The sequence below is a fragment of the Cenococcum geophilum genome (assembly GCF_001692895.1).
Source record: "Cenococcum geophilum 1.58 unplaced genomic scaffold K441scaffold_8, whole genome shotgun sequence".
NCBI lineage: Eukaryota > Fungi > Ascomycota > Dothideomycetes > Gloniales > Gloniaceae > Cenococcum > Cenococcum geophilum.
In genome coordinates, this window is record NW_027137566.1 from 786,924 (window position 1) to 813,086 (window position 26,163).

General features: G+C 38.8%; 2 protein-coding genes across 2 annotated transcripts; one reads left to right on the forward strand and one right to left on the reverse strand.

The window, feature by feature from the left end:
• The first annotated feature begins 21,002 nt into the window (after positions 1-21,002).
• Positions 21,003-24,733, forward strand: K441DRAFT_629748 (Pro-apoptotic serine protease NMA111). Its single transcript, XM_067646246.1, has 7 exons — positions 21,003-21,356; positions 21,407-21,463; positions 21,519-21,636; positions 21,687-21,809; positions 21,861-22,607; positions 22,657-23,604; positions 23,659-24,733. Exons 1-7 carry the CDS (start codon positions 21,054-21,056, stop codon positions 24,411-24,413), a joined length of 3,051 nt encoding a protein of 1,016 aa, XP_067507438.1. The 5' UTR covers positions 21,003-21,053; the 3' UTR covers positions 24,414-24,733.
• A 247-nt stretch (positions 24,734-24,980) lies between these two features.
• On the reverse strand, positions 24,981-26,067 carry K441DRAFT_674614 (oxidoreductase ucpA; the record flags this gene model as incomplete). The annotated part of the gene is made up of 5 exons (XM_067650772.1): positions 24,981-25,067; positions 25,167-25,247; positions 25,305-25,412; positions 25,471-25,866; positions 25,978-26,067. 5 exons carry the CDS (start codon positions 26,065-26,067, stop codon positions 24,981-24,983), a joined length of 762 nt encoding a protein of 253 aa, XP_067507439.1.
• Positions 26,068-26,163: the final 96 nt, after the last annotated feature.

Consider the following 26,163-nt stretch of genomic DNA (forward strand, 5'->3'; position numbering starts at 1 on the left):
GCACTAACTAATTAGGGGGGAGGCGTATTAGTATATAGACTACGTAGTCTGCTTTATACAATCGACAGTTATTACCATCCTAAAGAGCATATGATACTATACGTATTTCGTGCCCCGGGATATAACTTAATTATATTATTAAATTAATACAAATACTAATTAGTAAGCGCGTATAGATTAGCAATTACTTAATACCTCCCCCGAGCGATATATATAACAGCGACCACCTATTTAAACTCCTAGTACGACCTACTAGAAGGTTAAAAGTCGGGGATTACGGACCTATTACTAACTCTATATATTAATTTAAGTCTTAGTATGGTTTACTAGAAGTTTATAAACATAAATACAGACCTTTACGGAACCCCCTACCCTCCCGCAAACCACTACGGACCTACTAATTACCTTTATAGACCGTTATAAGACCTTACGGAAACCCCTTACCCTCCTACAAACCGTTACGGACCTATTAACCGCCTTTACGGACCACTATAAGACCTTTTTCACCCGCTACGTACTATACTACACAGTATAGCAGATATAAGCAAGCAGATTAATAAAGGTTAAGAGAAATAGAGCTAAGGAGTCAACCTTACGTCCATAACTAACGTTAATAACTATATTAAATACAAAATCCTTAAATACGGATATTTTAAGCTTATAAATAATAACCTATAGGAGCAATATAAGGAAGACTTTGCGGACTTTACAGAAGCTATTTTTAAGGCTTATAACCCTACTGCTATCTGTAACCTACGAACCCTTTTACGTTATTAAGGCGTATAGGTTAAAGGGGACAAACGAGTTACTATTGCATGGTCTCTATACGACACACTACATAAGGAGGACTAAACGGAATGGACTAAAAAGCAGATTTTAGATCACATTAAAACTAGCGACCTCTTTACCTCCTTTAAACTTAACAGAATCTCTAGCCTTATAGCTAACCTATTTAACTAAATTCGTTCTATAAACCCAAGTGGTATTAGAATTAATCTTACTGGCTAAAGTATACCTAATACTTAAGTTACAGACTATAATACCCCCATAACCTAAATTACGGACTATAATACCCCTATAAATTAAATTACGGACTAAACCCCTTCCGTTATTTAAGTTATAGATCTATAAACTATCTAAGTAAAGACCTATAGTAAGGAGCTAGCTAACCTAGCTAAGCTCTATACCGACGAATCTAAGTATAGCGGTAAAAACGATAACTTTAACTTTAAACTGACTATCTTTACGGACCTCTGCTAGAAGGCTGATATTCCTAAACAGGAATTTAGCCAAGCCTACTCTACTATACTGCGCGGCCTAGCCCTTAACCACTACTATACTAACCTTAAGAGCAACCCCCTTGGTGTTCCCTTTAATAAGCTATACGAAGCTATATATAACTACTTTAAAGGACCGGAATATAAGCGTAATATCCTTACCTAATAGAATGCGACTAAGCTACGGACCGTAATTAATAAGAATACTGAAAAATCGACTATAGAGTGCCTACAAATTCTTATTAAAGACCTCCGGCACCTATAGCACGGCCTTAATACTAAGCTTTAAACAGACGACTTCCTGCATAATAAACTTATTACGGCCTACTAGGAAGTAGAGCCCTGTAAGTACGCCTACTATAAGCCTGTAGATACCTTAGCTGGCCTTATTAATAATCTACGCTCCTCTATTATAACGTATAAAGTCTTAAACCCACTAGGTAGCACTTAAGCCTTTATTACAGATATTTAATATCCGCAAATAGACTTAAATGTCTACTTTACAGACCATCGCTACCGCTAGCAGCACCTATACCGACTAAGTCCTACCTATAACCCCCGTAGCAACCCCTATATAAAAACGTACCCCCGTAGATAAACTAGCCAGAAGTACTTCTTATGCGGTAAGAAAGAATATTAGTCTATAAGGTATACCTAGGAAGAACATAACAAGTCTAGGAAGAGACTTAATAGCTATATTAACTAGTTTATTTTGGAATACAAAGGAAAAGAAGTAGAAGAGTCCCCTAATAAGTTAATAGAAGCCCTTATAATTAACTTTAACTTAAACGCTTAGGAATAAGAGACCTTAGAGATATTTCTAACCACTTTCGGACCTTTTATAGATAGTTAAGCCTTTAATATTACGACCGTATTAGCCGACCGTTCCTTTATACACTTAGTTACGAATAAAAACTATTTCGTAAGTACCCCTATTATAGACATTATAGATTATAAGCAGGACCTATTTATATATATTACCACAGAACGCTATACCCCTAAGGAATTCTACGGTGTTATAATCGACATAGGTACCTCTAAGAAGTCTAGCGTAGGTTATAGATAATACCTTATATATAAGACCACTATAAATAATAATACGGATATTAATACTATATAAACTAGGGCCGTAAACGTCTAATTCGGCATTGGCTTAACCGCATTAATTAAATTAGTTAAAGTTAAGACTCTAATTAGCCCAGTTAACTTCCATATAATAAAAGCGGATACCCCTTTCCTACTCTGCCTTGCGGACATAGATAGGTTATAGGTCTACTATAACAACGTTACGGACACCTTAATTGGCCCTACAACTACCCTAGGAAATAAGCATATTACCCTACTAATTATACGACGATTTAGACACCCGTTCCTTATATAAGGAGAGACTCTACGGACCTATATTTAGGAATATTTTAACTATAACCCGTACTACCTTACTAGTACTAAAATCCACTGCCTGTACCGCCGTTTCGGCTACCTATTAGCTGAAAAGCTATATAGAGTCCTTAAACGCTCTAGACACGACGATATTAATAGGAAGGTAATCAACCACCTAACTAAATACTGCTCCTTTTGCTAGAAATATAGACGTTCCTTAGGCTGATTTAAGTTTACTCTTTATAAAGACCTTAATTTTAACTACTTAGTATACGTAGATATTATATATATTAACGGCAGCCTAGTATTACATATAATTGATAAGGTAACCCACTATTAAGCCGCCCGTTAGTTGCAAAATATATCTATAAAATACACTTAGGACATTTTACGGACCTACTAGATTGACATATACGTTAGACCCCCTAAGTATATTACCCACAACGCTAGTATAAACTTTATTAGTAAGGAATTCTAGCAGTATACTATGGCTATAGCTATATTAACAAAAGCTGTTCTAGTTAAGGCGTATTAGTTTATTAGGCTTATTAAGCGAGCTTACCTAACCTTATGGAAAGCTTATTAGATTATTATGGACGAATGTAAGGACATTTAAAAGGAACTAGCTCTATAGATGGCCGTAAAAGCCGTTAATAATACCGCTAGCCCGGACGGACTAGTACCTACCCTTTTGGTCTATAGAGCCTACCTAAGGATAAGCAACCTAGGCCCTCCTACCCTATCTATTACGGAATAAGTAGCTATAATACGGAAGGTAATGGCCGAAATAGTTAAATTACGGACTAAATAAGCAGTTAATAGCGCCCTATATTACCGTAACGGACCAAATATAACCTTAGTTTATAACCTCCCGCTTAATTCTAAAGTCCTTATATAGCGTAAAAGCGGCAATTAGATAGGACCTTACTGTTTATTAGCCGTAGAAAACGAAACGTACTGTGTATAACTCCCTAGCGGACCAACTAGCTTTAGGAGCACGTCCGTAAAACCCAACTTTTGGCCCGAAAACACCTATAACGTTAAGCTAGACAAACTAGAAGCAACTGCCGAACTAGATAAACTAAAAGCGACTGCCGAATTAGATAAACTAGAAGCACCCTTACCTACCCTAGAAGTTCCCTAGAAACCCCCTAAACCTACTAAACCTACTATAAAGCGTGGTTAAGGACGCCCCTAAAAGCACCTTATAACTAAGAACCCCGTAATAAAGAATTACCTAACCTCCGCAGGAATATCTGTAAGGCAATCTCCGCCTATAGATATATTAGTTCTAGTATAGGAAACCCTATTTACGGACTTATAATATAAAGAGATTAACGGACTACTTAAAAAGGGTGTCTTTGCGGTTATAATGGAGAGAGACGTTTCGTAAGGCGTCCGTATATTTAACTTATACTTTATTAATGAAATTAAGCACCCTGGTACTAATAAAGCTTTTAAAAAATTAAGGCTTATTATACAAGCCTATAATGACTAAGAAAAGGACTTAGTCCTTATGAAATTACCTATAATTTAATAAGTTAGCCAATAGATTATACTTATACTTACGCCCGGCCTATAGTAAAGTAAACCCATAGCTCTTTACCTACGGGATATCTCGTAAGCCTATATGTAGTCTAATACCTACCTAAGTAGAGATATCTTTATATGACCACCCTATAAGCTTAACCTATAACTAGAAACAATTCTATAGGTTATAAAACCTCTTTACGGAGTACTGGAAGCTAGGAACTATTGGTTTAAGATATATTACTAGCACTATGTTAGTAAACTTAAAACGGAACAGTTAACCTACGACCCCTACCTCCTATATACCTAATTAAACGGCCTTAATATTGTTGGACTTTAAATAGATAATACCCTATTCCTAGCAGACTAAACCTTTATAAACGCTAAAGAAACCAAACTATAAAAGGCTAAGTTCTTAGTAAAGCTATAAGAGTAGTTAACTAAGCAGAATCTAATTAAGTTTAATGGAGGCCTAATTACATAAAAGGGTAACCTAATTAAGCTAACTTAGGAACGCCAAGCCTAAAACCTAAGGCTTGTTATAGTAATGCCTGCGGACCTTACTAGCTCCTATAGAGAGACCCGTAAGACTATAAAGATAAAGGACTAGTATATTATATAGCGCGTAAGAGGCGCCTATATTACTATAGTCTGCCAACCTAAATCTGCCTATAATTTGTCCTTTGCGGCCTAGGCAGTAGACCTATAAAAAGAAAATATTAAGTAACTTAATAAGCGTATTTAGTGGTAAATTGATAATGTAGTAAGGGGACTTACTTTTGTACCACTAGATCTAAACTCCCTTAGCCTCCTAGTATTTACGGACGCCTCTTTCGCTAATAATAAGGACTTATTATTATAAATCGGCTTTATACTTATACTTACGGACCATAACTAAGACGCAAATATACTGTATTGGTCTTTAATTAAGTGTAAATAAGTAACCCGTAGCGTTCTGGCTTCCGAACTATACGTATTAGCTTATAGCTTTAATATAGCAGCTGCAATTAAATTAACAATTTAGAAGATTTTATAATTAGAGTAGTTACCCCTAGTCTTATATACCGATTTAAAGTCCCTTTATAACTGCCTAGTAAAGCTAAGTACGATATAAGAGAAGAGACTTATAGTCGACCTAATGTGCTTACGTTAAGCCTATGAACGACGCGAGATTACGGAGGTTAAATGGATTAACGGCGGAAATAACCTAGTAGACGTTATGACTAAGGCAAAGCCGTATTAAGCCTTTAAAACCCTAATTAACATAAATAAGCTTAATCTAAAGGTTATAGAATGGGTGGAACGAGACTAACGGAGCATTTATGGTTCGCTTACGGCTTATTATACGGCCTATTCTATGGACCGTAAGCTATTAGGTGGAAAACGGTGGAAAGCTGCGGTGGAACTTAGTAGAACTTATCTGACCTACTAAATTCTACTATATTCTATAAGGGTAGTTAAATCAACTAATTACGATTTTCTATACCCGGTACGGAAAATTGCCATTACAGCCATTTCAATAATATTGTTAACTCGCTTAGAGTCGCTCGTCGCGCGTCACCCACCCTATTAAAATAATATACCCCTTATAACTTTACCAACATAACTCTAATATATATAAATAGTAGCTAATTTTATAGCTTTATTCTAGAGCTATAAAATAAGGCTTTATTTTTAAAATATAACGCCATATTAGTGGAGCTGTAAATAGTGTCTTGTTAAAGTCGCGTATCGCCTACTATATGAAACAATATACCCTCTATAACTTTACTAAAATAGCTCTAATATATATAAATAGTAGTTAATTTTATAGCTTTATTCTAGAGCTATAAAATAAGGCTTTATTTTTAAAATATAACGCTATATTAGTGGAGCTATTAGGGGTGTCTTACTAAAGCTATAGAAATTTAAATTGAGGCTCTGCGAAAGAGCTGTATTGTACCCCACTAAAATTTGTATAAGGGGCAATTCTTTCAATTTTAACCACCACTAATGCGTTAACTACCTACTCTAGGTACCTAAATATTGAAGCTAGCGCGTTACCTAGTTAAGTTAATTATATAGAAATTTTGGTGTTACAACTTATAGCGCCCTAATAGCAGCAGCAGCCTACTATAGCTTTAAGATTAGTACGCTAGATCTCTAATCTCAAAGTCCAAGCAATTAAGATACAGTAGTATTTATCTATTAATCTACAATATATCCTGCCTCTTCAAAGTGGGCTCTTATATACGTTCCATATACTTAATTGATAGCAAAATATAAGAAGCTCTTAAAGCTCTCAAAGTCCTTAACTAGCCGCTAGTTCCTTCTAATCTAAGCCTTAATATCATTAAATATAGCCTTAATAGGATTATAATCTGGCGAGTATAATAGCAGAAATTTTAATAAGACGCTATGCTGCTTATAAAGCTCTCAAAGCCATACCAATTTATGAATTACCGCGTTATTAAGAATAAGGACTAATCTTGGCCCTGGATAAGGTGAACAATAAGGCAGTACCTGCTCCTCTATAAAGGCTTCAAATATCGCAAAGGTAATAGAGCCTTAAAAGATAAGGTAGCTAAGATATCCGTTAACTACTAACGCTAGTAGGATACTCCACCTCTCTAACCTCTTAAGCGGGCGTAATACACCACATATAGTCCCTTCTGGTAACCAGCCGTACTTCCTATTACCAGTCCTCTTATTCGCCACTAACTTATCAAGAAATACAAGCTGCTCTGCTGTCTAGCTCTTTTAGATACCAATCCAGGCGTTATAAAGAAGGCTGCTCCTTTTAGCCACCCGAGCTCTAACTACCTTCCGCGACCAGCGATTTCTCTCAAGGATATTATAGACAGTTGTAACACAGACTTAGGCGTTAAACTCATCAAATAGGAAGGCCTGCATCTTATCCAAATACGCGGTTGGCTGGTCTTCAAGGAAGTCAAAAAGCCTCTAAAACCAGTCAGCAAAAAGCTTAATACTATAACGTAATATATTACCATTTCTTAGTAGGGCAGCAGAGCTCTCGGTCGCCCAAGGACGACAGTAGGAGGAGCGTACGGTTCGCCCCAAATATTGAGGTTCAATCGCATCTTATAAATTGTCGGCTTGGACACCTTTACAGCCTCCGCAATAGCTAGTACTGCCTCACCAGCTTCAATGCGAATCCTAATTCTATAAACAACTTCATCTAGAAGGCGGCGGCCTATAATAACTTTAATTGTGGTGGTTAAAATCGAAAGAATTGCCCCTCATACAAATTTTGGTGGGGTGCGATGCGGCTCTTTTGCGTCCTAAGCAAGTTAACGATATTATTGAAATGGCTGTAGCTCGCTCAATACTAGCGCCTTAGCAGCCCTTAAGGATCTGACTTACGACCAGTTTGGAACACCGTTTAGAAAGCAGCCTAGACGGCACCTTAGGGGAGATTTCCTATGTATTTTCCCTTATGTTTTATGGTTTTATTAAAGCAATTACAGAGGCTGTATATAGGTGGCTTTATTTTTTAAGTACCGCTAGTGTATAATTATAGCACCTATTATACCAACCGCGTACTTACGCGTTTAGTACACTAGGTACGCGTTTACGCGTTTAGTGTACTAACCACTCACTTACGCGTCTAGTACACTTATAAAGCACTAACTAATTAGGGGGGAGGCGTATTAGTATATAGACTACGTAGTCTGCTTTATATAATTAACAGTTACCACTATCCTAAAGAGTATATAATACTATATATATTTCATACCCCAGGATATAACTTAATTATATTATTAAATTAATATAAATAAGTATTAAGGGCTATTTTAGGTTAAAGTAGGCGAGTAAGGGAGTAGAGATCAGTCGTTTCTTAAGCTTGTTAAAGGCCTACCTATATATAGTATTAAAGTGAAAGGGCCGGTCCTTATAGGTAAGTAGGCTTAGTGGCTAGGTAATCCTACTATAGTTCTTAATAAAGCGTTAGTAGAAGTTATAAAACCCTAAGAATAACTATACCCCCTTTACGGTCCTTAGGGGTACTTATTAGTTAATTATAGCTGTCTTTTCTAGGTCTGCCTTAATTCCGTTTATACTAATAATAAACCCTAAGTACTTTATATGCTTAACACTAAATTTTAACTTCTTAATATTGGCTTGGAGGCTAGCTTCCTAAAGCCATTATAGGACTTTATAGACATGCTCTTTATATTCTAGTTTATTTTTAAAGTAGATTATAATACTATCTAGGTATGCTGTATAGAAGTTGTCGAGTTAGTTAAATAGTATATCATTTATATATTATTAGTATATAGCTAGTCTGTTAGTCAGTCCAAAAGGCAGTACTTTATATTTATAGGTTCTGTAACGGGTCTAAAATATAATAAGGTCTTCTAATTTAGGGTTTATCCTAATTTAGTAAAAAGCCTAGCGGATATTAAGCTTCGTAAAGATCTTAGCTCTACTTATTTAGGCTAAAGTCTTATTAAGTAAAGGCAGTAGGTAGCGGCCTTTAAGGGTTAAATTATTAAGCTTACGGTAGTCGATATAAAAACGAAGTCCTCTATTTAGCTTTTTTGTAAAGAGAATAGGTAAGTTAAAAGGGGCTTAACTAGGCTTAATAAAGCCCTTATTTAGGTTATTAATAAAATACTACTTTATAGCCTATAATTCAATAATAAATTGCTATTGAAGGGGGCTATAGCTAAGGGTAACCACCTTATCCGGCTTAATTTTAATCTTATAGTTATACAGTTAGTGAGGCAGGAGTATATTAGACGCTACTTTAGAGAAGGTATTTTTAAATTTCTAGTATTAACGGGGCAGTTTCCGTTCTACTAGCTCCTTATCTATAAGCTCGCCTTTCTCTTAGGCTAGGGCTTCTTTCTCTTTAATTATTTAATTAATTTCGTATAAGCTAGTCGTAAAGGTAATAGTATTAGGCTAAACTAGGTTCTAGTAGAATCCTATAGTACTAATATAGTAGATATTAACTAGTAGGAGGTCCGTAGGTTTCCTTACAAATATTTATTAGGCCGTATTTTGTAGTATAAGGTTTATAGTCTTCCTTAGCTTACGTTTTATTTTCCGTAAGTTATCCTTCCGGTTTATTAGTTTAGTATATCGTCCAATATCCCTAGCCTTCCTTTATAGCTATATAGGGCCTAGGTTCTCCATTAGGGACTTAGCTAGGCTACTACTAACTTCCTAAGTCTTTAGTGCGGGTAATGTAACACAGGTAGTCTGGGGGCGGTGTAATATACAAATCCGTTGCGGATTAAGCTATATATCCTTCTTAAAAGCCTAGTCCCTACGCGTCGTATCGGCCTAGTAAATGGTGTCTATCTGCGGCCGTATAAGGTTTTCTATTATAATACTAATATCTTTTATAAAGGAAGGCGTTAGGGGCATAGTTTTAGGCTAGATAAGCTGCCTATTTTATACGTTAATCTATAAGCCTAAATAGGCTAGCCATTTTCTCCTTAAGATTATATTATAGCTTCTAAGGTCCATAATAAGGAAGGGGATATTATACTACCTTTATCTATTAACGCGGAGGTAGATCCGCAAGATAGTTATAATAGGTAGCCCTATCTATCCGTTATAACCGCAAATAGGAATTAGTTTGGGCAGTTCTTTAAGGGGTGCATTTAAAAAGTTAGCTAGTTTTACAGCGCACTTTGTAATAATTAAGGTAAAGGCATTTACTCCTAAGTCAGCTAAAGCAGAGGTTAAAACTTAATATTTATTACGAAATAAAATATAAGGGATAGTGCAGCTTTTTTTACTAACTAGCTAACCCAAATTAGTATATAATATATCAATCCCTTTTAACCCTAAAGAGAAGTCTTCCTCTAGGGTTCCTCTTTTTCTGGCTCTGTACTATCCTCCTAAATTAACAGGACCTTATTTATCTTTACCTTTATTAGGTAGTTCCTTATAGGGCAGCCTATTTAACCGCATAAGAAGTAAGCTCCTTAATCGCTAAGGGCCTATATATAGGGGTCGCTATATATAGGCCGGGTATACACCAGGCCCATAATAGGGGTAGCTACGCGGCTAGCTACTAGGTTAACTATAGGGGTTACTAATTATGCCGGGGCACTACGGGCCGTACTTATAGTACTTACGGCCTAGTTTATAAGGTTTTTAGTTTTTAGCTAACTAGCACATGCCTTAATTTAATAAAGGCCTTAGTTAATAGCTAGGTAATAGTCCGTAAGTTCCTTTAATATCTATACCGTAGTATAAGCTAATAATACGGCCCGCTATAGGTCTAGGGTAATCTTATTAAAGAGGTTTAGTAGTAGGTCTTTTTAGGGGATCTAGGCCTGTCTGGCTAGGTATAGAAAGCGGGTTTAGAAGGCCGAAAAGGTCTCCATTATTTTTATATTTAGGCTTTTATAGCTAAGGCGGGCGTTTTATACTTTAAAAGGGTCTTTATAAATAGAAGATAAGTATTTAATTATTTCTTCTTTAGAGATAAAGGTGTCTACTAAGTCTTTAGTGTATTGTAGGCGTAAATACGTTTAGGCGTCTTTACTAGTACGGCTAAAAACGTAGGCCATTCTGGCTTGGGCGTTAGGGAAATAGTCTATATTAACTTTAAGCTTATCCTGTAATTAAAGCTTCTAATTATTAAATATAGGGTTGGTTCCATCTATAAGTAGTAGGGGATCCGCGACCTTTACTAACCGCTTCGGTGCTATATAGGCCTTAGTAGATCTACTAAGGCGCTAGAATAGGGCCTAAAGGACTATAACAAGTCTTTAGTTGTCTAATAATGACTTATTATTAGATATAGGGGTATCTCTAGCTTTGAGCAGCTCTCGTAGTTGTTTAATTTCGGTATTAGCAGCCGCAAGCTCCGCCTAGGGGGTTAAAACGTTAATTATTTCTTTGTCTAAAGTATTTAAGGGTCCTATAGCTGCTTTACCTACTACTATAGTTTGTGGTATAGTAGTAGGGGTATTAGGTAATTCTGGGTAATTTCTTTAGGGGTTCTAGTCTATATGTGTCTTATAGGTCCTTTCCTTAGGGTTCTATTCTTTTCTTTTAGGTCCTGTCCTTATGGTCCTAGTAATGCCCTTAAGGTCCTATTCTATGTTCTTATAGATATATTTAAGTTCCTTCTTAGGAAGAAAGAGTAGAGAGAGCTTTAGATAATGTTAGCGACTTAATTAATTAAGGCATAGGCACGGCAAAAGGGGGCGCGTAAGCCTATACAATTGGATTGTCTATAAACAAGAATCTAAAGCTAGGGAAAGGAAAGGAGAAGGAGAGCAGCGCCGTTTAATGTTTTATAAGATCTTTGCGTTATATAACCGCAATATACGGCAATCTATAGTAACTTGCTAGTGTAAAGTTCTACTAAGTTTTACTAGTGCTGTAATAGACTAGCTATAGAACTACTAAGACCTAAATAATAGAAACCGCGCCACTATAACGCCTAACCTTATACCTATCTCCCGCGCGTACTATATAGAGCCACCGCCTTATTTTTGCCCCCCTAGGCCGACTAAGCTATACTAGCTTAGCTATAGTACTAGAGAATTAGATACGCCCTAACCTAGACAATATTAAATACACTTATACTATTAATTTCACCTAGTTCTATAAATAAAAAGACGTAAAGGTAATAAGGATTTATATAGCAGAGCTAGTAAAACTAGTTAAATAAAATAAGCACTAATAGCTACTTAAAGAGCTGCCTATAGGCCTAATAGAAGTACTAAACCTATTAAAAAGGTCTTTTCGCTGGCTAGTAAAAGGCAACTATATAATAAAGAAAGCCCGTAAAGTGCTCCCCCCCCATTTTTATAACTTCCTTAAGATAAATCTAAAAACCAAACCCAAGCTTTTACGTTAGAAGATAGTCGACACTAATATTAAAAAATTCCTAAAAGGTAAACCAGGATTAACCTATGAAGATATTCTATAATGCTTACTAAAGGAGTTTAGTAAATATATTAAGCACTTTCTTTCTAAGAATATAGATAAGCTGCCCCCTTACTAACTATAGGACTATAAAATTAAGATTACCCCTAAAAACTAGGCCCTATATTATAAAAATAGACCACTCTTACCTGCTAAACTTAGGTATATAAAGAAGTAGATTAATAAGATACTAGATAAGGGTTTTATCCGCGAATTAACCTCACTAGCTACCGTACTACTTCTCCTCGCTATTAAGCCCGGCGGCAGTATATAAATCTACTATAACTACTAAGGCCTAAATATAGTTACTATTAAGAATTAATACATACTGCTATTAATCCACAAGACACTTAACGCACTTTATAGTGCTAAGTACTTTACTAAACTTAATATAATTGCTATATTTAACCAGATCCGGATTATAGAGGGCTATAAATAGCTTATAGCATTTATTACCCAGTTCGGACTCTATAAAATACTAGTTATACTATTTAGCCTCTATAACGCACCCGCTATATTTTAAAACTATATTAACTATATTCTACACAACGCCCTTAACAACTACTGTATTACCTACCTTAATAATATCCTTATCTTTTCTAAAACACGCGCTAAGCACACTAAGTATATAAATAAAGTTATTTAAAGACTCGGTAATGCTAGACTTTAGATTAATATTAATAAGTCTAAATTCTACTCTACTAAAATAAAATACCTTAGCTTAATTATCTTAACTAATGGTATAATTATAGACCCTAAGAAGGTATAGGCCTTATAGGAATAAAAGGACCCGACATTAATTAAAGAACTATAATAATTTCTTAGCTTTGCGAACTTCTACTAACAATTTATCTAAGGCTACTTTATTATCGCTATACCTATAACAAAATCCTAAAGAAGGATATTAGATAGCTATAGGAACTAAAATAAGCTAAATTATTTAAGGCCCTTAAGGGAGCCTTTACTTTAGCACTAGTACTAGCATATTATAACTATATAAAGAAAATAGTAGTAGAGACGGACGTATTAAATTAGGCTTCCGGCGGAGTCTTTTCCTAATATAATAATAATGGAAAATTAAAACTAGTTATATTCTTCTCTATAAAGCACTTTACGCTAAAGTATAACTATAAGATCTATAATAAAGAACTCTTAGCTATTATTAAGGCTTTAAAGGAATAGCGTTCTAAGCTATAAGGGATTAAGGAGTTGTTTAAAATTATTACCAACTATAAGAACCTATAGATGTTTATAACTACTAAGCAGCTAAATTAGTACTAAGTCTAGTAGGCAGAGTTCCTTTTATAGTTTAACTTTATAATTATATATAGACCTAACAGCAAAGCTATACTCCTTAATACCCTAAGCTAGCTACTAGGAATAAGGCCTAAGGACGCTAATAATAAACGCCTCCGCTACTAAGCCTAAGTTATTATACCGCCCTAGAAAGTTAATCCTATAATTTTAGAAGAATTATTATATAAGTCCCATAACTCTAATAATATAAAGTTTATAGCCGCTTTAGACCCTAAAATAGCTAAAAAGTTACTAAATAAGTTAATCTAGCTAGGATACTAGGAGAACGAACTTATAAGAGATATAGTGGCAGCCCTATATAATTAGAAAGCTTGCCGTTAGCTAAAGAAGATTAGGAAATTACTCTATTATAATAAGTTAGAATGCAGTATCGTTAATAAATAGATCTACTTCTACTAATATCTCTTTATCCCTAACGCCCTAGACCTTTACCTAGAAGTTACCTATCGCTCTTATAGTAGCGGCCCCACTAATTACCCCAGCCGGGTTAAAACTCTTAACCTTTTAAACTAAATATACTGGTAGCTAGGAATCTCCTAATTTACGGCTACCTTTATTAAAGACTATACCCTATACTTTCGCACTAAGACCTCCTATTCTACCCCGCCCGGTTTTTTAAAGCTACTAAAATTACCTACCCGCCTATAGACCAATATCTTAATTAACTATATTATAACGCTGCTAGTATACTAACGCTATAGTAAGGCATATAAATATATCCTTATTATTATAGACCGCCTAACTAAAATGCGATACCTTATTCTAGTAATAGGACTCTTAATAAAGGAGCTAGTTAATAGCTTTATTAATAATATATATAAGCTCTACGGTGCACTAAGTACAATTATATCTAATTATAGCATATAATTTATTAGCGACTTTTAGCAATAACTAAGTAAACGCCTTAAGACAACCTTATAACTAAGCTTAGCCTAATACCTAAAAACGGACGGCTAAACTAAAATTATTAACGCTGCCGTAAATAAATACCTTTATGCTTTTATTAGCTTTATATAGGACGACTAGGTTAACTACCTACTACTTACTAAGTTTATTATAAATAACTAAGTTAATAAAAGTATAGGTATCTCCCCATTTTTTGCAAACTATAGCTTTAACCCTTGCCTTAGAATTAAGCCTACTAGCCTTTACCTACTAACACTATTAGTATAAGTAAAGAAGGAGTTCTTCCGCGTAGACGCTATAGCCAACTGCTTTAAGCAGATATTAATATAGCTTAAGGCCCTAGCCTGGATTTTATAGTAACGCTATAAAGATAATGCTAATACCTATAGGGATAAGAGCGCGTTATTCTATAAAGGCGATATAGTTATAGTTAGCTTAGAAAATATAAAGATAAAGAGACTTAAGAAGAAATAGGATAACAAATAGGACGGCCTATACCCTATACTCGCAGTATACTAAGGGGCAGTTATAGTAGACCTTCTAGACTATATCTAAGTAAATAAATCCTTTTATATATCTAAGGTCCGCCTCTAGGCTGCTAAAGAGATNCCTAGCTAAGTAAATATTAATACTATAAAGCGCTGTAATATATAAGGATGAGTAGTAAAGAGAGATAATAACGGAAATATAGAAGGAGTTTAAGAAAATCCTTAATATATATAACGAAGACCCCTAGGGCCTAAGTTATAAGATTAAATGGAAATATTATAAGGATATAACCTGGCAGCTAAAGAAAGACCTAAACGGTTGCGAATAAGCTATATAGCGCTTTTATAAGCAATACCCTAAGAAGCTAGGACCCCTAGACTAGGTATAAGATAAGGAAAAGTTATGCTAAGGTTGCGGCCAACCACCATATTAAAATTTGTGGTGGTTAAGATGTTATAGAACTTTAATTAGCAGTTAAAGTTATCTAATTAGCCAAATTCTCGCTAAGAAACGCCACGCGGATTAATTTAGGTGGTGGTATAGAGTTCTACTAACCTTACTTACTAAACTAACTAATTAGGATTTTCCATGCCCGGTATGGAAAATCGCTATTAGCTTAGTTAAGGGCGGTAAGCGGAACTAACATCTTTGCGGTAAAAATAAAAAAATAAAAAATAAAAATAGGCAACCCCATATACCGCCTATTTTTAAGTTATCTATTTAGTTTAGGGACTAAACCATCTAGGGGAGAGGAGTACTGTTACGGCACTGACCTAACGTATACTGTTTTATACTATCTTATACTATTTCCTACTATTGGCTAGCCTACTACTAGCGACTTAGCGGCCGGCCCTACTATTTATATACAATACCCCCTTTCCACCTTCTTCCCCTCTTTATACTACAACGTAGTTATTTAGTCTACTTTATTACAGCACTATAACAACCGCTATATCTTTATAGATAATTTTAGTATTGTTAATATAGGTAGAAATAATTAACCCTTTTTATTCTTTACTGGTGGCGAATATACTATAATCCGCGTATAGATAGGAAAGTCTAAGCTTTTCTAGTAGAGACTTTAAGAGCGTCTCATACCAAATTTAAGGTAATTATTTTAGTCTGTAAAGGGCCTTCTTAAGGCGGCAGACTTTGCCAGCTTCTTTATAGCCTTTTAGTATAATAATATAGAGTTATTAGTTAATCGGTCTATAGAGAAAGACTGTTTTAACGTCCATTTGTTTAATTTTAAGATTATAGTAGGCAGCGATCGCGAATAGAGCTCTAAAAGCTATAGGTTTTACTACTGCGGTAAAGGTCTAGTCATAGTTAACACTGTACTGCTATAGATTTCCCTTAATAACCTATCTTGCCTTATAGCGGAGGACCTCGCCATTACGTCCCCTTTTAACTTTAAATACCTATTTACTAGTAAGAGGCTTAAGGGAGGTAAAGTTAATAAGTTTTTATATCTAGTTCTTAACTAGAGATCCTATTTCCTCTATTATTACTTTTATTTATTCTTCGCTATTTAGGCCGTTAATTGCTTAGTCGTAAGTATAAGGCTTATCTTTATTAATTAAGGTAGTAAATATATATGTTTTAAGATTAGGTAAGCTAGTATATTAAATATAGCCCGCTAGTAGAGCCATAGGATTAACCGCGTCGCGGTCGTTTAAGTGAGGATCTTAAGGTATAGATTGTGAGGGAAAGGTAGATAGAAGGGCTATTAGTTTATCACCTACTTTATCGTCCTAGTTGCTTAGTAGCTTATTAATATTATCGGCCTATTAGTTAAGGCTTTAGTTTATACCTATAAGGCTTATAAGGAAGGCAGTAGGGTTACTTAATAGGTTAATTATTAACGTCTAGCGGCCTGATCAAGTAGTGGTAGTAGTAAGGTTTTTGGGTAGAGACTTAAGCTTATAGGGTAAGCCGTCACGGCCTTCCTTCTAATTAATTCTTTATTGTCTTTTTCTTAATAGAGGCTTTGGCTAAGGAGTAGTAGTATCTTTATCTTCCCTCCCTTATTTATTAAATAAGCTAATAAGTTCTTCTATAAATATAGTAGTAGTCTTTAAACTAATGTCACTTTTATAGATCTTAACGTCTTTAAGGCGCTTAATCTTCTGTTTATTTAGTAGCTAAACGCAATAAATTATCTTACTATTATAGCTAATTAAAACGCCCTTTTTTGCTTATAGAGCAAACCTAGCTAATTTTAGGCGATCTTCTTTAGCTATAAGGGAGTAGATAGTAGATCCTAGAGCCCGCAGGTAGTATACTAAAGGAGGTTTACCTTTAAGTTTTTTATAAGGTAATATACCACTAAGAGCTCTTATAAGGCGTTTGTTTTTAATATATATAGCTATAAGGAGTATATTAGGCTATAGAAAGTCTAGTATATTACTAGCGAGAATTATTAAGCGAGTAATTTCGGTAGAGGTTCACTGTAAGCGCTCTACTACTCCGTTCTCTTCCTAAGCGTATAAGGCGGCAGGTTTAAATTCTATACCTAAATCGTCTATCTAGGTCGTTGCTTTCTTACTACGAAGCTCTACTCCGTAGTTAGTACAAATTCTAGCGATTTTAAGGTCGAATTTAGTGTAGATCTAGTTATAGTACCTCTATAGAGTACTGAGCTACTTATCCTTTATACGGACAGTATAAACCATAGTAAACCTTATATAGTCGTTAGTAAAAGATACGTAGTATCTTTCGCCTTTAAAGCTAACGGGGGTAATATATCCCACTAGATCTGTATAAATAAATTAAAATAGCTATATAGCTTATTTCTAAGGTGTTTTATTATACTTCTTTTTGGCTTTAGATTAAGCGCAGGGCTTATAGTATTTATTATTAATGTTATTAAACTTAATACCAAGTTCATTTAGGTAGCATTTAAGGTTATTATAGTTAATGTAGCTAAATCGGTAATGCTAAATAGGTAGACTTTTGTTATCTTTAATTGTATAGAGGACTAATTCTAATAAGTAGTTATACTATTAAATTAGGTAGAGTTATTAAACTTTAGGCGCGTATCCTATTACCTCACTATTATATTTAAGTTCGTAAGTCTTATTATTAAAGAAAACGCCTATTTCCTTAAGTCGGCCTCTAAATAAAAGGTTTGCTAGTAAATATAGTATATAAAAAACATTATATATAGTAAGCGTGCTTCTATAGCTTCCATTAGGTAGTGCGGTTTATATAAAGACGGACTCTTTACCTACTAAATAAGCCCTATAGGGACCAACTGTCCCTAATAAGGTGTTGTTATTAATATAGTTAAAAAGAAGTCCGCGATCTTTATAGCAGTGGACAGTAGCGGCGGTATTAAGGATAAAGTTGTACCTACTTAGTTAAGCTTATATTACTGCTACTGCAAGCTCTTATTATAGATTTGCGTTAAGCTAGACAGACGCTTAAGTTCTAGGCCTCTTTCTTGCGCGGATCTTATTGCTAATCTCCTTTAGAGCGTTACCTAGCTTCCTCTTCTAATAGTCTTCTTCGTAGTGCGTATGTAACGGAACCTTGTAGCAAGAACTACGATGGGCTCGTTATTGGGCTAGGTGTGTAGGAAATGCAAGTACAAAAGTCAAGAACGTAATAACAACTGGTGGAGTGGTTGCCTAACAGATTAACTCCAATTATATTCTGAGAATCACTATAAAGAAGGAACTATCTAGGTAGGGACTAAGGGTCCTTAAATACATAACCGTACTCCTATGAAATCCTTCTTGTACGTGATGTACGTCTTATACGTAAGGTACGTGAGTTCCTCTCGTTCCTCTCGTTCAATACGTAGCACATCATGNGACCTCGGTTACCATTCCTCGTCACATAGTTCTATCGGCTCCATCCTAGACCGTGCCTGAATCAACCAACTAGCTTCTTCCGTCTCTTCTCCAAGTAGTCGTAACATCGTACTTAAAGCGTCCGTAACAGCGTAGTTCTATTAAATCTTACGCAGTTAGGGTGCTTACATATCCTAACTAGTGCTATTTTTCTCTTTATAGACCCTCTATTATTTAATTATGCTACTAGTATAGAGACTTCTTAATTAAGTTTGCTATTAAAAATAATAAGTTCCTTACCTAAAGCTCGCGGGTTAGTATTTTCCTATATCTAATTCGTTCGTTTTATTATTTTAAACTAAGTGTATTTAGTAGAGTTAACCCTATATAGAAGGGCCGCTTAGGTAAAGAGTTTATAGTTAATAGGTTAGTTTATTTTAATAAGATAATTAAGGTTTAATATAATATAGGAGATAAACTCCTTTATATTCTTAAAGTCTTATATATATTTAGTAAAGAGGGTAGCCATAATATTAGTAACAGCTACTGGATTAAGATCCTTAAAACGTTCTTTTAAGGCCTTCTATTTTTTAAGCGCCCGTTTAGTATTTAATATAAACGGCTTATAAATATTACTAACGCTTTAGTTAATAAAACCGGCTACATAGGCTAGCTGTTCCTTATATTTCTCCCGTTCCTTTACTAGCTTAGCTAGTTTAATTTTTAGCTATTTACTAGTAAAGCCCAAGTCCGCCTATTTCTCCTTAATTAACTTAAGTATAGAAAGAGGCCGCGGTAGATTATTAAGGACTTACTTAATATTCTTAGATCGGAGGTAGTTTTGTACATTAATACTAAATATTAGCTAGTCTTCCTGTTTAACAAGATTTTAAACAGAGGCTTAAGCGGTACGTTCGTCGCTTATATTAGCGGGGCTTTAATTATAGGTAGTTTGTAGTAGGCAGTCTGTAGGCTTAATATATTCCTTAGCTAGTATAGGCAGTTCTAATAAGCTTCTTTTAATCCCCTACTAATACGGATATTATAAAGCTTTATTCTTAAAACTCTATCGTTCTATAATAACGATAGTAAGGTTATTTACTAAATAAGAGGTCCTTCTAAGCCTCTAGTGCCGCTATTTGGTTACGGACTATATTAGGCTTATCCTCGGTAGGATCCTCTTATACATTTGGCGTAGAGTCCGTCAGTAGCTACATAGCTACTTATTGTAGGTTTTTAGCGTTATAAGTTGGTAAACATTTACCGACTTCTATTAACGCCCGTGTAGTAATATTACGACAGCAATTATCGTAACAATAATAAAGCAATTAGATTTAGCTTATTAGGCGCGAACCCGGGCTTATAACCTATTGAATTAAGGTTATATAGCTAAAAACTCTATATATTGCTTATTTTCTATATAGGTGGTTAAAGAGATTTTAAGGAACTTCAACCGCCGGTCGAAGTTGTCTAATTGGTCAGATTCCTGCCAAGAGCTTTCTCCCACAAGTCTCATCACGTGATATTGTTGCGGGCTTGTTTTCCAACATAGGAGGGGGGGCATTATATCCTTCTTACCTTAAACTCCTGCTTTAGATTGTACGTTAAAGACGTATTTTTAGGCCTAGTAGTACGCGTAAGGGCGAGGACATACCACGCGTTAGCGTGTAATTCGGCATTATTAGCGATATTAATCTCTACGCGGTTGGTCGGCGCTATCTTATATAGTAGGTATAATAGTAGACGTACTGCCGCGATCAAGGATTAGGCAGGGAGTACTTTTTTTATATACACTTGGGGCCCTAAAGGCCCTAATTACCCTATGGTCGGCGTTGATCAGCGGCTCGATCAGCGGGCAGCCCTTGATACGCGTATATCCACAGCTTGGCGCTGGTGGCGCTGTGGATATACGCGTATCTGCCCCAGGGTGGCTGGCTGAACACGTGATTTTTTCGCTGACCGACGATCAGCCGAGCCTCGAATAATATGTCATGCGGGCCTGTGCCCCCTGCGCGACCCTAGGGATGCTCGAGGGTTGAGAAATAGGTCGTACGAATATTGAAGACATCCCAACTGCACCGCTGCAAGTCCACATCCTCTCCTTGCAGTCGTGGTAGTCGCTTGCCGCTGCCCTGCTCTAATTCTCTGGATGCTCGTTGGCCGTCCTTTTACCTTGGCCGTTAGAAACTCTCCACGCAGCCTACGTCTTCCCGCCGTTCTCATCGTCCAACGACAACATCCGTCCACACCCTTCGCTGCGCCAAGGCCGCTTCCGTTCCTTTCCTCTCTCTCGACATCTGTGCAATCGCCTTCTATCATTCGCCGGACTCACCTCGTCCGCCCTATCCTCCACCCCCCGCAAATAGCACCTATATCTTCCGCCGCGGCCATGGAGCAGAACGGCGATGCCCGCACCAAGCGCAAGCAGCCACCAACCCCATCGAACGAGCGCCCTATGAAGCAAATGAAGCCAGAGGCCGACTATCACAAGAGGAACGGGACATGCATGTCATCGTCGCAGGGAATACCTTCATCTCAGGCCATGGATGGCGAATCCGACCTCGAGGACATTCCCTCTAGTCATGTCGCGGCTACTCAAGACACTGCGGAGTGGCAAAAGACAATAGAAAGGGTGGTCAGGAATGTTGTCTCGATACATTTTTGTCAGACATGCTCTTTCGACACAGATGCTGCTGTCTCGAGTGAGGCTACGGGCTTTGTTGTGGATGCCGAGAAGGGTTACATTCTTACCAACAGAGTATGAGGCTCAAAATCCACCCAGAGATACTCAGACTAACAAACAAACAGCATGTTGTGGGCGCCGGGCCATTCTTGGGATATTGTATTTTTGACAATCATGAAGAGGTATGTTAAGCTTTTATGAATAAATTTAAATTGCCATCTAATCTATAATATGTAGTGCGACGTCTACCCCGTTTATCGTGACCCTGTCCACGACTTTGGTATTCTCAGATTCGACCCAAAAGCTATAAAATATATGCCTGTTGCTTCATTAACACTCAGACCTGACCTTGCTCGTATGCGCCACCTGGGAATCACTTAAGGAACTAAAACTGACATGGTGCAGGTGTTGGAGTGGAAATCCGCGTTGTTGGTAATGATGCAGGAGAGAAGCTCAGTATTCTTTCTGGTGTAATTAGTCGTCTAGATCGAAACGCTCCGGAATATGGAGAAGGCTACAGCGATTTCAGTATGTCACGCATGCACGCCACTCTTCCTCACAAAAGCTGACAGGTGGCAGATACCAACTATATCCAAGCTGCTGCTGCTGCCAGCGGCGGTAGTTCTGGGAGTCCTGTGGTCAACAAGGATGGCTTTGCGGTTGCACTTCAAGCTGGCGGTAGAGCTGATGGGGCTGCTACGGACTACTTTCTTCCTCTTGATCGCCCCTTGAGAGCTTTGAATTGCATTCAGAAAGGCCTACCTGTGACTCGCGGCACCATACAAGTCCAGTGGATACTCAAGCCTTTTGACGAATGTCGAAGACTAGGGTTATCCAGCGACTGGGAGCAGGCGATTAGGTCTGCATTTCCTAAAGAAACTGGGATGCTGGTTGCAGAAGTTGTTCTCCCCAAGGGACCAGCGGATTCTAGGATCGAGGAAGGAGATCTTTTAATTAAGGTCAATGGCGAGCTCCTTACTCAATTCATTCGCTTAGATTCTGTACTGGATGACAACGTCGGTGGCAAAGTTTCAATGCTGCTTCAGCGTGGTGGTGAAGATATCAGTATCGAACTTGAAATTGGTAATCTTAGCGACATCACCCCTGATAAATTTGTAGCGGTTGCAGGGGCCTCATTCCATGACTTGTCTTACCAGCAGGCCCGACTCTACGCTATTGCAACGAAAGACCCTGGAGTATTTATTTGCGAATCAGCTGGGTCATTTAGATTCGATGGCAGCGACTCCGGTTGGCTTGTTCAGTCAATTGACCATAGAGAGACCCCTAATTTAGATGCATTCGTCGAGGTGATGAGGTCTATTCCTGGTAATTAAGATTCCCCCCCGAAAGTACTCTTGACTGACTAGGGAATCAGATCGTTCTCGTGTTGTGGTGATGTACAAACATCTTCGAGATTTGCACACATCTAATACTAACATCATCACTATTGATCGCCATTGGCATGCAAAGATGAGGCTAGCCAAGCGCAATGACGAGACGGGGCTTTGGGACTTCACCGTTATTGCTGATGCTATTGCTCCGACCCCTCCAGTTCCCCGGAAAGCCAACTTCATCCGAATGGACAATGCCAAGCATCCCGAGGCTGTCGACATCGTTCGGAGTTTTGTTCGAGTGTCTGCTTCCATGCCTGTCAAGCTTGACGGCTTCCCAAGAGCTAGAAAGATTGGATATGGTTTGGTCGTTGATGCTGATCAGGGCTTGGTCATCGTTTCCAGGGCCATTGTTCCTTATAACCTTTGCGACATCTCTCTCACTATTGCCGACTCTATCATTGTCGATGCCACTATTGTCTTTATGCACCCACTTCAAAATTACGCCATCATCAAATACGACACCTCCCTTGTCGACGCTCCCGTTAAAACTCCTAAGTTTTCCACCAATTTCATCAAGCAAGGAGAAGAGACCATCTTCTTTGGATTCAACCAAAACCTCCGGCCGGTCGTGGCAAAGACTGTTGTAACAGATATCACTACTGTTGCCATTCCTGCGAGCGCTTCAACCCCAAGATACAGGGCTATCAATCTAGACGCAGTGACTGTTGACACGGGTCTCGCTACCCAATGCGGTAGCGGAGTCTTGATTGCAGAAGATGGCACTGTCCAGGCACTGTGGCTGACCTACCTCGGTGAACGATCACCTCACAGTGGCAAGGACATGGAATATCACCTTGGCCTTGCAACACCAATGGTTCTACCCGTTCTGAAAGAAATCCAGAAGGGTAACACGCCCAAACTTAGGATCCTGAACATCGAAACGCACACCGTACAGATGAGCCAGGTCCGGATCATGGGTGTTTCTGAGAGTAAGCCATTGGTAGCAGCTTGTAACTAAAGTTCGGATACTAACGACCCACCAGAATGGATCGAGAAAGTCGAACACGAAGACCCGGAGCGCCACCAACTCTTCATGGTGCGCAAAGTGGACTCGGGCCACGAGCACGGGCTGCAAGAAAGCGACGTGATCCTGACGCTCAACGGCAAGCTCATCACGCGCGTCTCCGACCTCGACATCATGTACGACAACGACGTGCTCGACGCGGTCGTGGTGCGCAAGCGCGAGCAGATGCGTATCAAGGTGCCCACCGTGCCAACCGAAGACCTGGAGACGGACCGGGCCGTCATCTTCTGCGGCGCGACGCTGCACCGGCCGCACCACGCCGTGCGGCAGCAGATCAGCAAGGTGCACTCGGACGTGTACGTGTCGGCGCGCGCGCGCGGGTCGCCGGCCTACATGTACGGACTCGCGCCGACCAGCTTCCTCACGCACGTCAACGGCGTCCCGACGCCCGACCTGACCGCCTTCCTGCGCGAGGTCAAGAAGATCGGCGACAACGAGTACTTCAGGCTCAAGGTCATGACGTTCGATAACGTGCCCTGGGTCGCCACCATGAAGAAGAACGAGCACTACTTCCCCACTATGGAGTATGTCAAGGACCCTGCCGAGGAGCTGGGCTGGCGCAAGATCATCCATGAGTGCGACGAGGGCGGCGCTAAGGAGGAGATGACGGGCGAGGAGATGGAATCGGAGCCCGTGCGCGATCCTGAGTTGGTCCCGGAGCCCGCACCAGCGGCAGCATTAGCGGGGACGAAGGGCATTAAGTCGATGCTGTAATGCACCGCGCTAAAACAAAACTAGAGATTAGAGCAGATCTGGAGGTCGGTGTGCGTGAGAGGAGCAGCGGTGGTGGTGGTAATGGTGGGCTAGCCTGCTTGTATCATTATTCTTTAGACGGCGTGTGCCACTTTTTCAGGTTAATGGTGCATCGAAGGGTGCGGTTGTGGAAACACGGGCTTGGGAGGGGCCTAGTTGCGTAGTTTGCGGCGATAGGCATTGTAGTTGAGCGATTTTGAGGGCCACCTCTTAGATCTCTGTAGATTGCAACAAAAAATAGTATTATTGAAGACTCGCACGTCGTTTCTTTGGAGGGGATGCTTCGCCTTAAGACAGGCCAAACTTGGAAAAATTACTGGAACATGAGAGATTGATGGAGACATTGTTAGGTACCTTAGCCAAGTGTTAGAGGGGGCTAGTCTCTAAGCTCTCTAGTTGAGCATTGAAGAGCACTTGAGAGAGCTGCTTAGTGTCTTCTTCTCAATGCACCGAACCATAAGCTTAGGGAACTTTAAGATGGTTTCTAGCCCGATCTCATGTGTCGGTCTTACTCCATAGTTTTACATTCTATAGCGACAAGCCTCCATCTATACATAGATTCTGACCTGTCGCTGATCGACTCAATGCTAATGTCCGAACCTGATCTGCCACGTCCTGTGTCGAATAAGTATCTTGTCCGCTTGCCAGAGATAGTGAAGAAGCATTCGGAGGAGCAGATCATAGGCTTTGAGTTTGAATTTAGAGTCGACATACCTCTACAGTTGCCAAACGTTTCAGCTTGGTGTTGTTCTTCGCGGCCTCGCGTTTTGACTCTGGAAACTTCATGCCCCATTCCTGCCAGGGATTTTCTGTTATGTGCACTAATGGAGCAAGGGCAGGACGATTACTTACTGTCAACATCAGACCAGGAGACACCGAGTTTACTCTGATCTTAGGTGCGCAAATAACAGCCAGGGACTTCGCCAGATGTATCTGCGCCGCCTTCGTGACAGCATATGCCTACATATTACTGGCAGTTAGTTATCCTGAAACTGGAGATGGTGGACAGTGCGCTCACCAACGAACTCCCACTCGGCTTAACGCCAGCCACACTCGCCGTCGAGATGAACGTGCCCTCCGTCTCATCCAAATGCTTCCGCGCCGCATGCGCTAGCCACATATGCGTCTTGACGTTGAGCAAAAAGCACTTGTCCCAGTCCTCGTCGTGAACGCCTTCTTCCAGGTTCAGGAACGTCGTCATGCGCGTCCAGCCAACGTTGGAGACGACTACGTCCAGCCGGCCCATCGTCTGTACCGTTTCCTCAACGAGGCGCTGCACGGAGGGCTTGTCGGAGACATCGGCTTGGACGGAGTGGAAGCGGGGAGTGGAGGGTTGCTGGTGTGTGGATGGAATTTGGGAGAGCTCGTGCAGGAGGGATTCAGCGCGGGCGGTGTTGTTGGCGTAGTTGATTACCTGCCATCGGGGAATTGGAGCATCAGTGATTGCTGAGTGGTGTGATTGAGCTGCACGCGATGCTTAATGGCAAGGTAGATGGCTATTCTAATGCGAAGAGGGGTCACGTACAACGCGGAAGTCCGGAGCAAAGACGCGGGCGATTTGGGCTCCAAGGCCTGCAGAGCCAGCTGTAATGAGGGCGACTTTTTGAACAGACATACTCTGGGGATTATATGAAGTAAATTGGAGAAGTTAAGAGTTGTTGCTTTGGCGGAGTATTCATTCCGCTGCGTGGGGAAGGAGACGGAAGCATTC

Bases quoted from the DNA above. Each gene is read 5' to 3' on its own strand.
- K441DRAFT_629748 (XM_067646246.1), top strand. From the start codon at position 21,054: ATGAAGCAAATGAAGCCAGAGGCCGACTATCACAAGAGGAACGGGACA. The intron at 21,464-21,518 runs GTATGTTAAGCT...TATAATATGTAG, and splicing joins TTTTTGACAATCATGAAGAG to TGCGACGTCTACCCCGTTTA. The intron at 21,637-21,686 runs GTATGCGCCACC...GACATGGTGCAG, and splicing joins ACTCAGACCTGACCTTGCTC to GTGTTGGAGTGGAAATCCGC.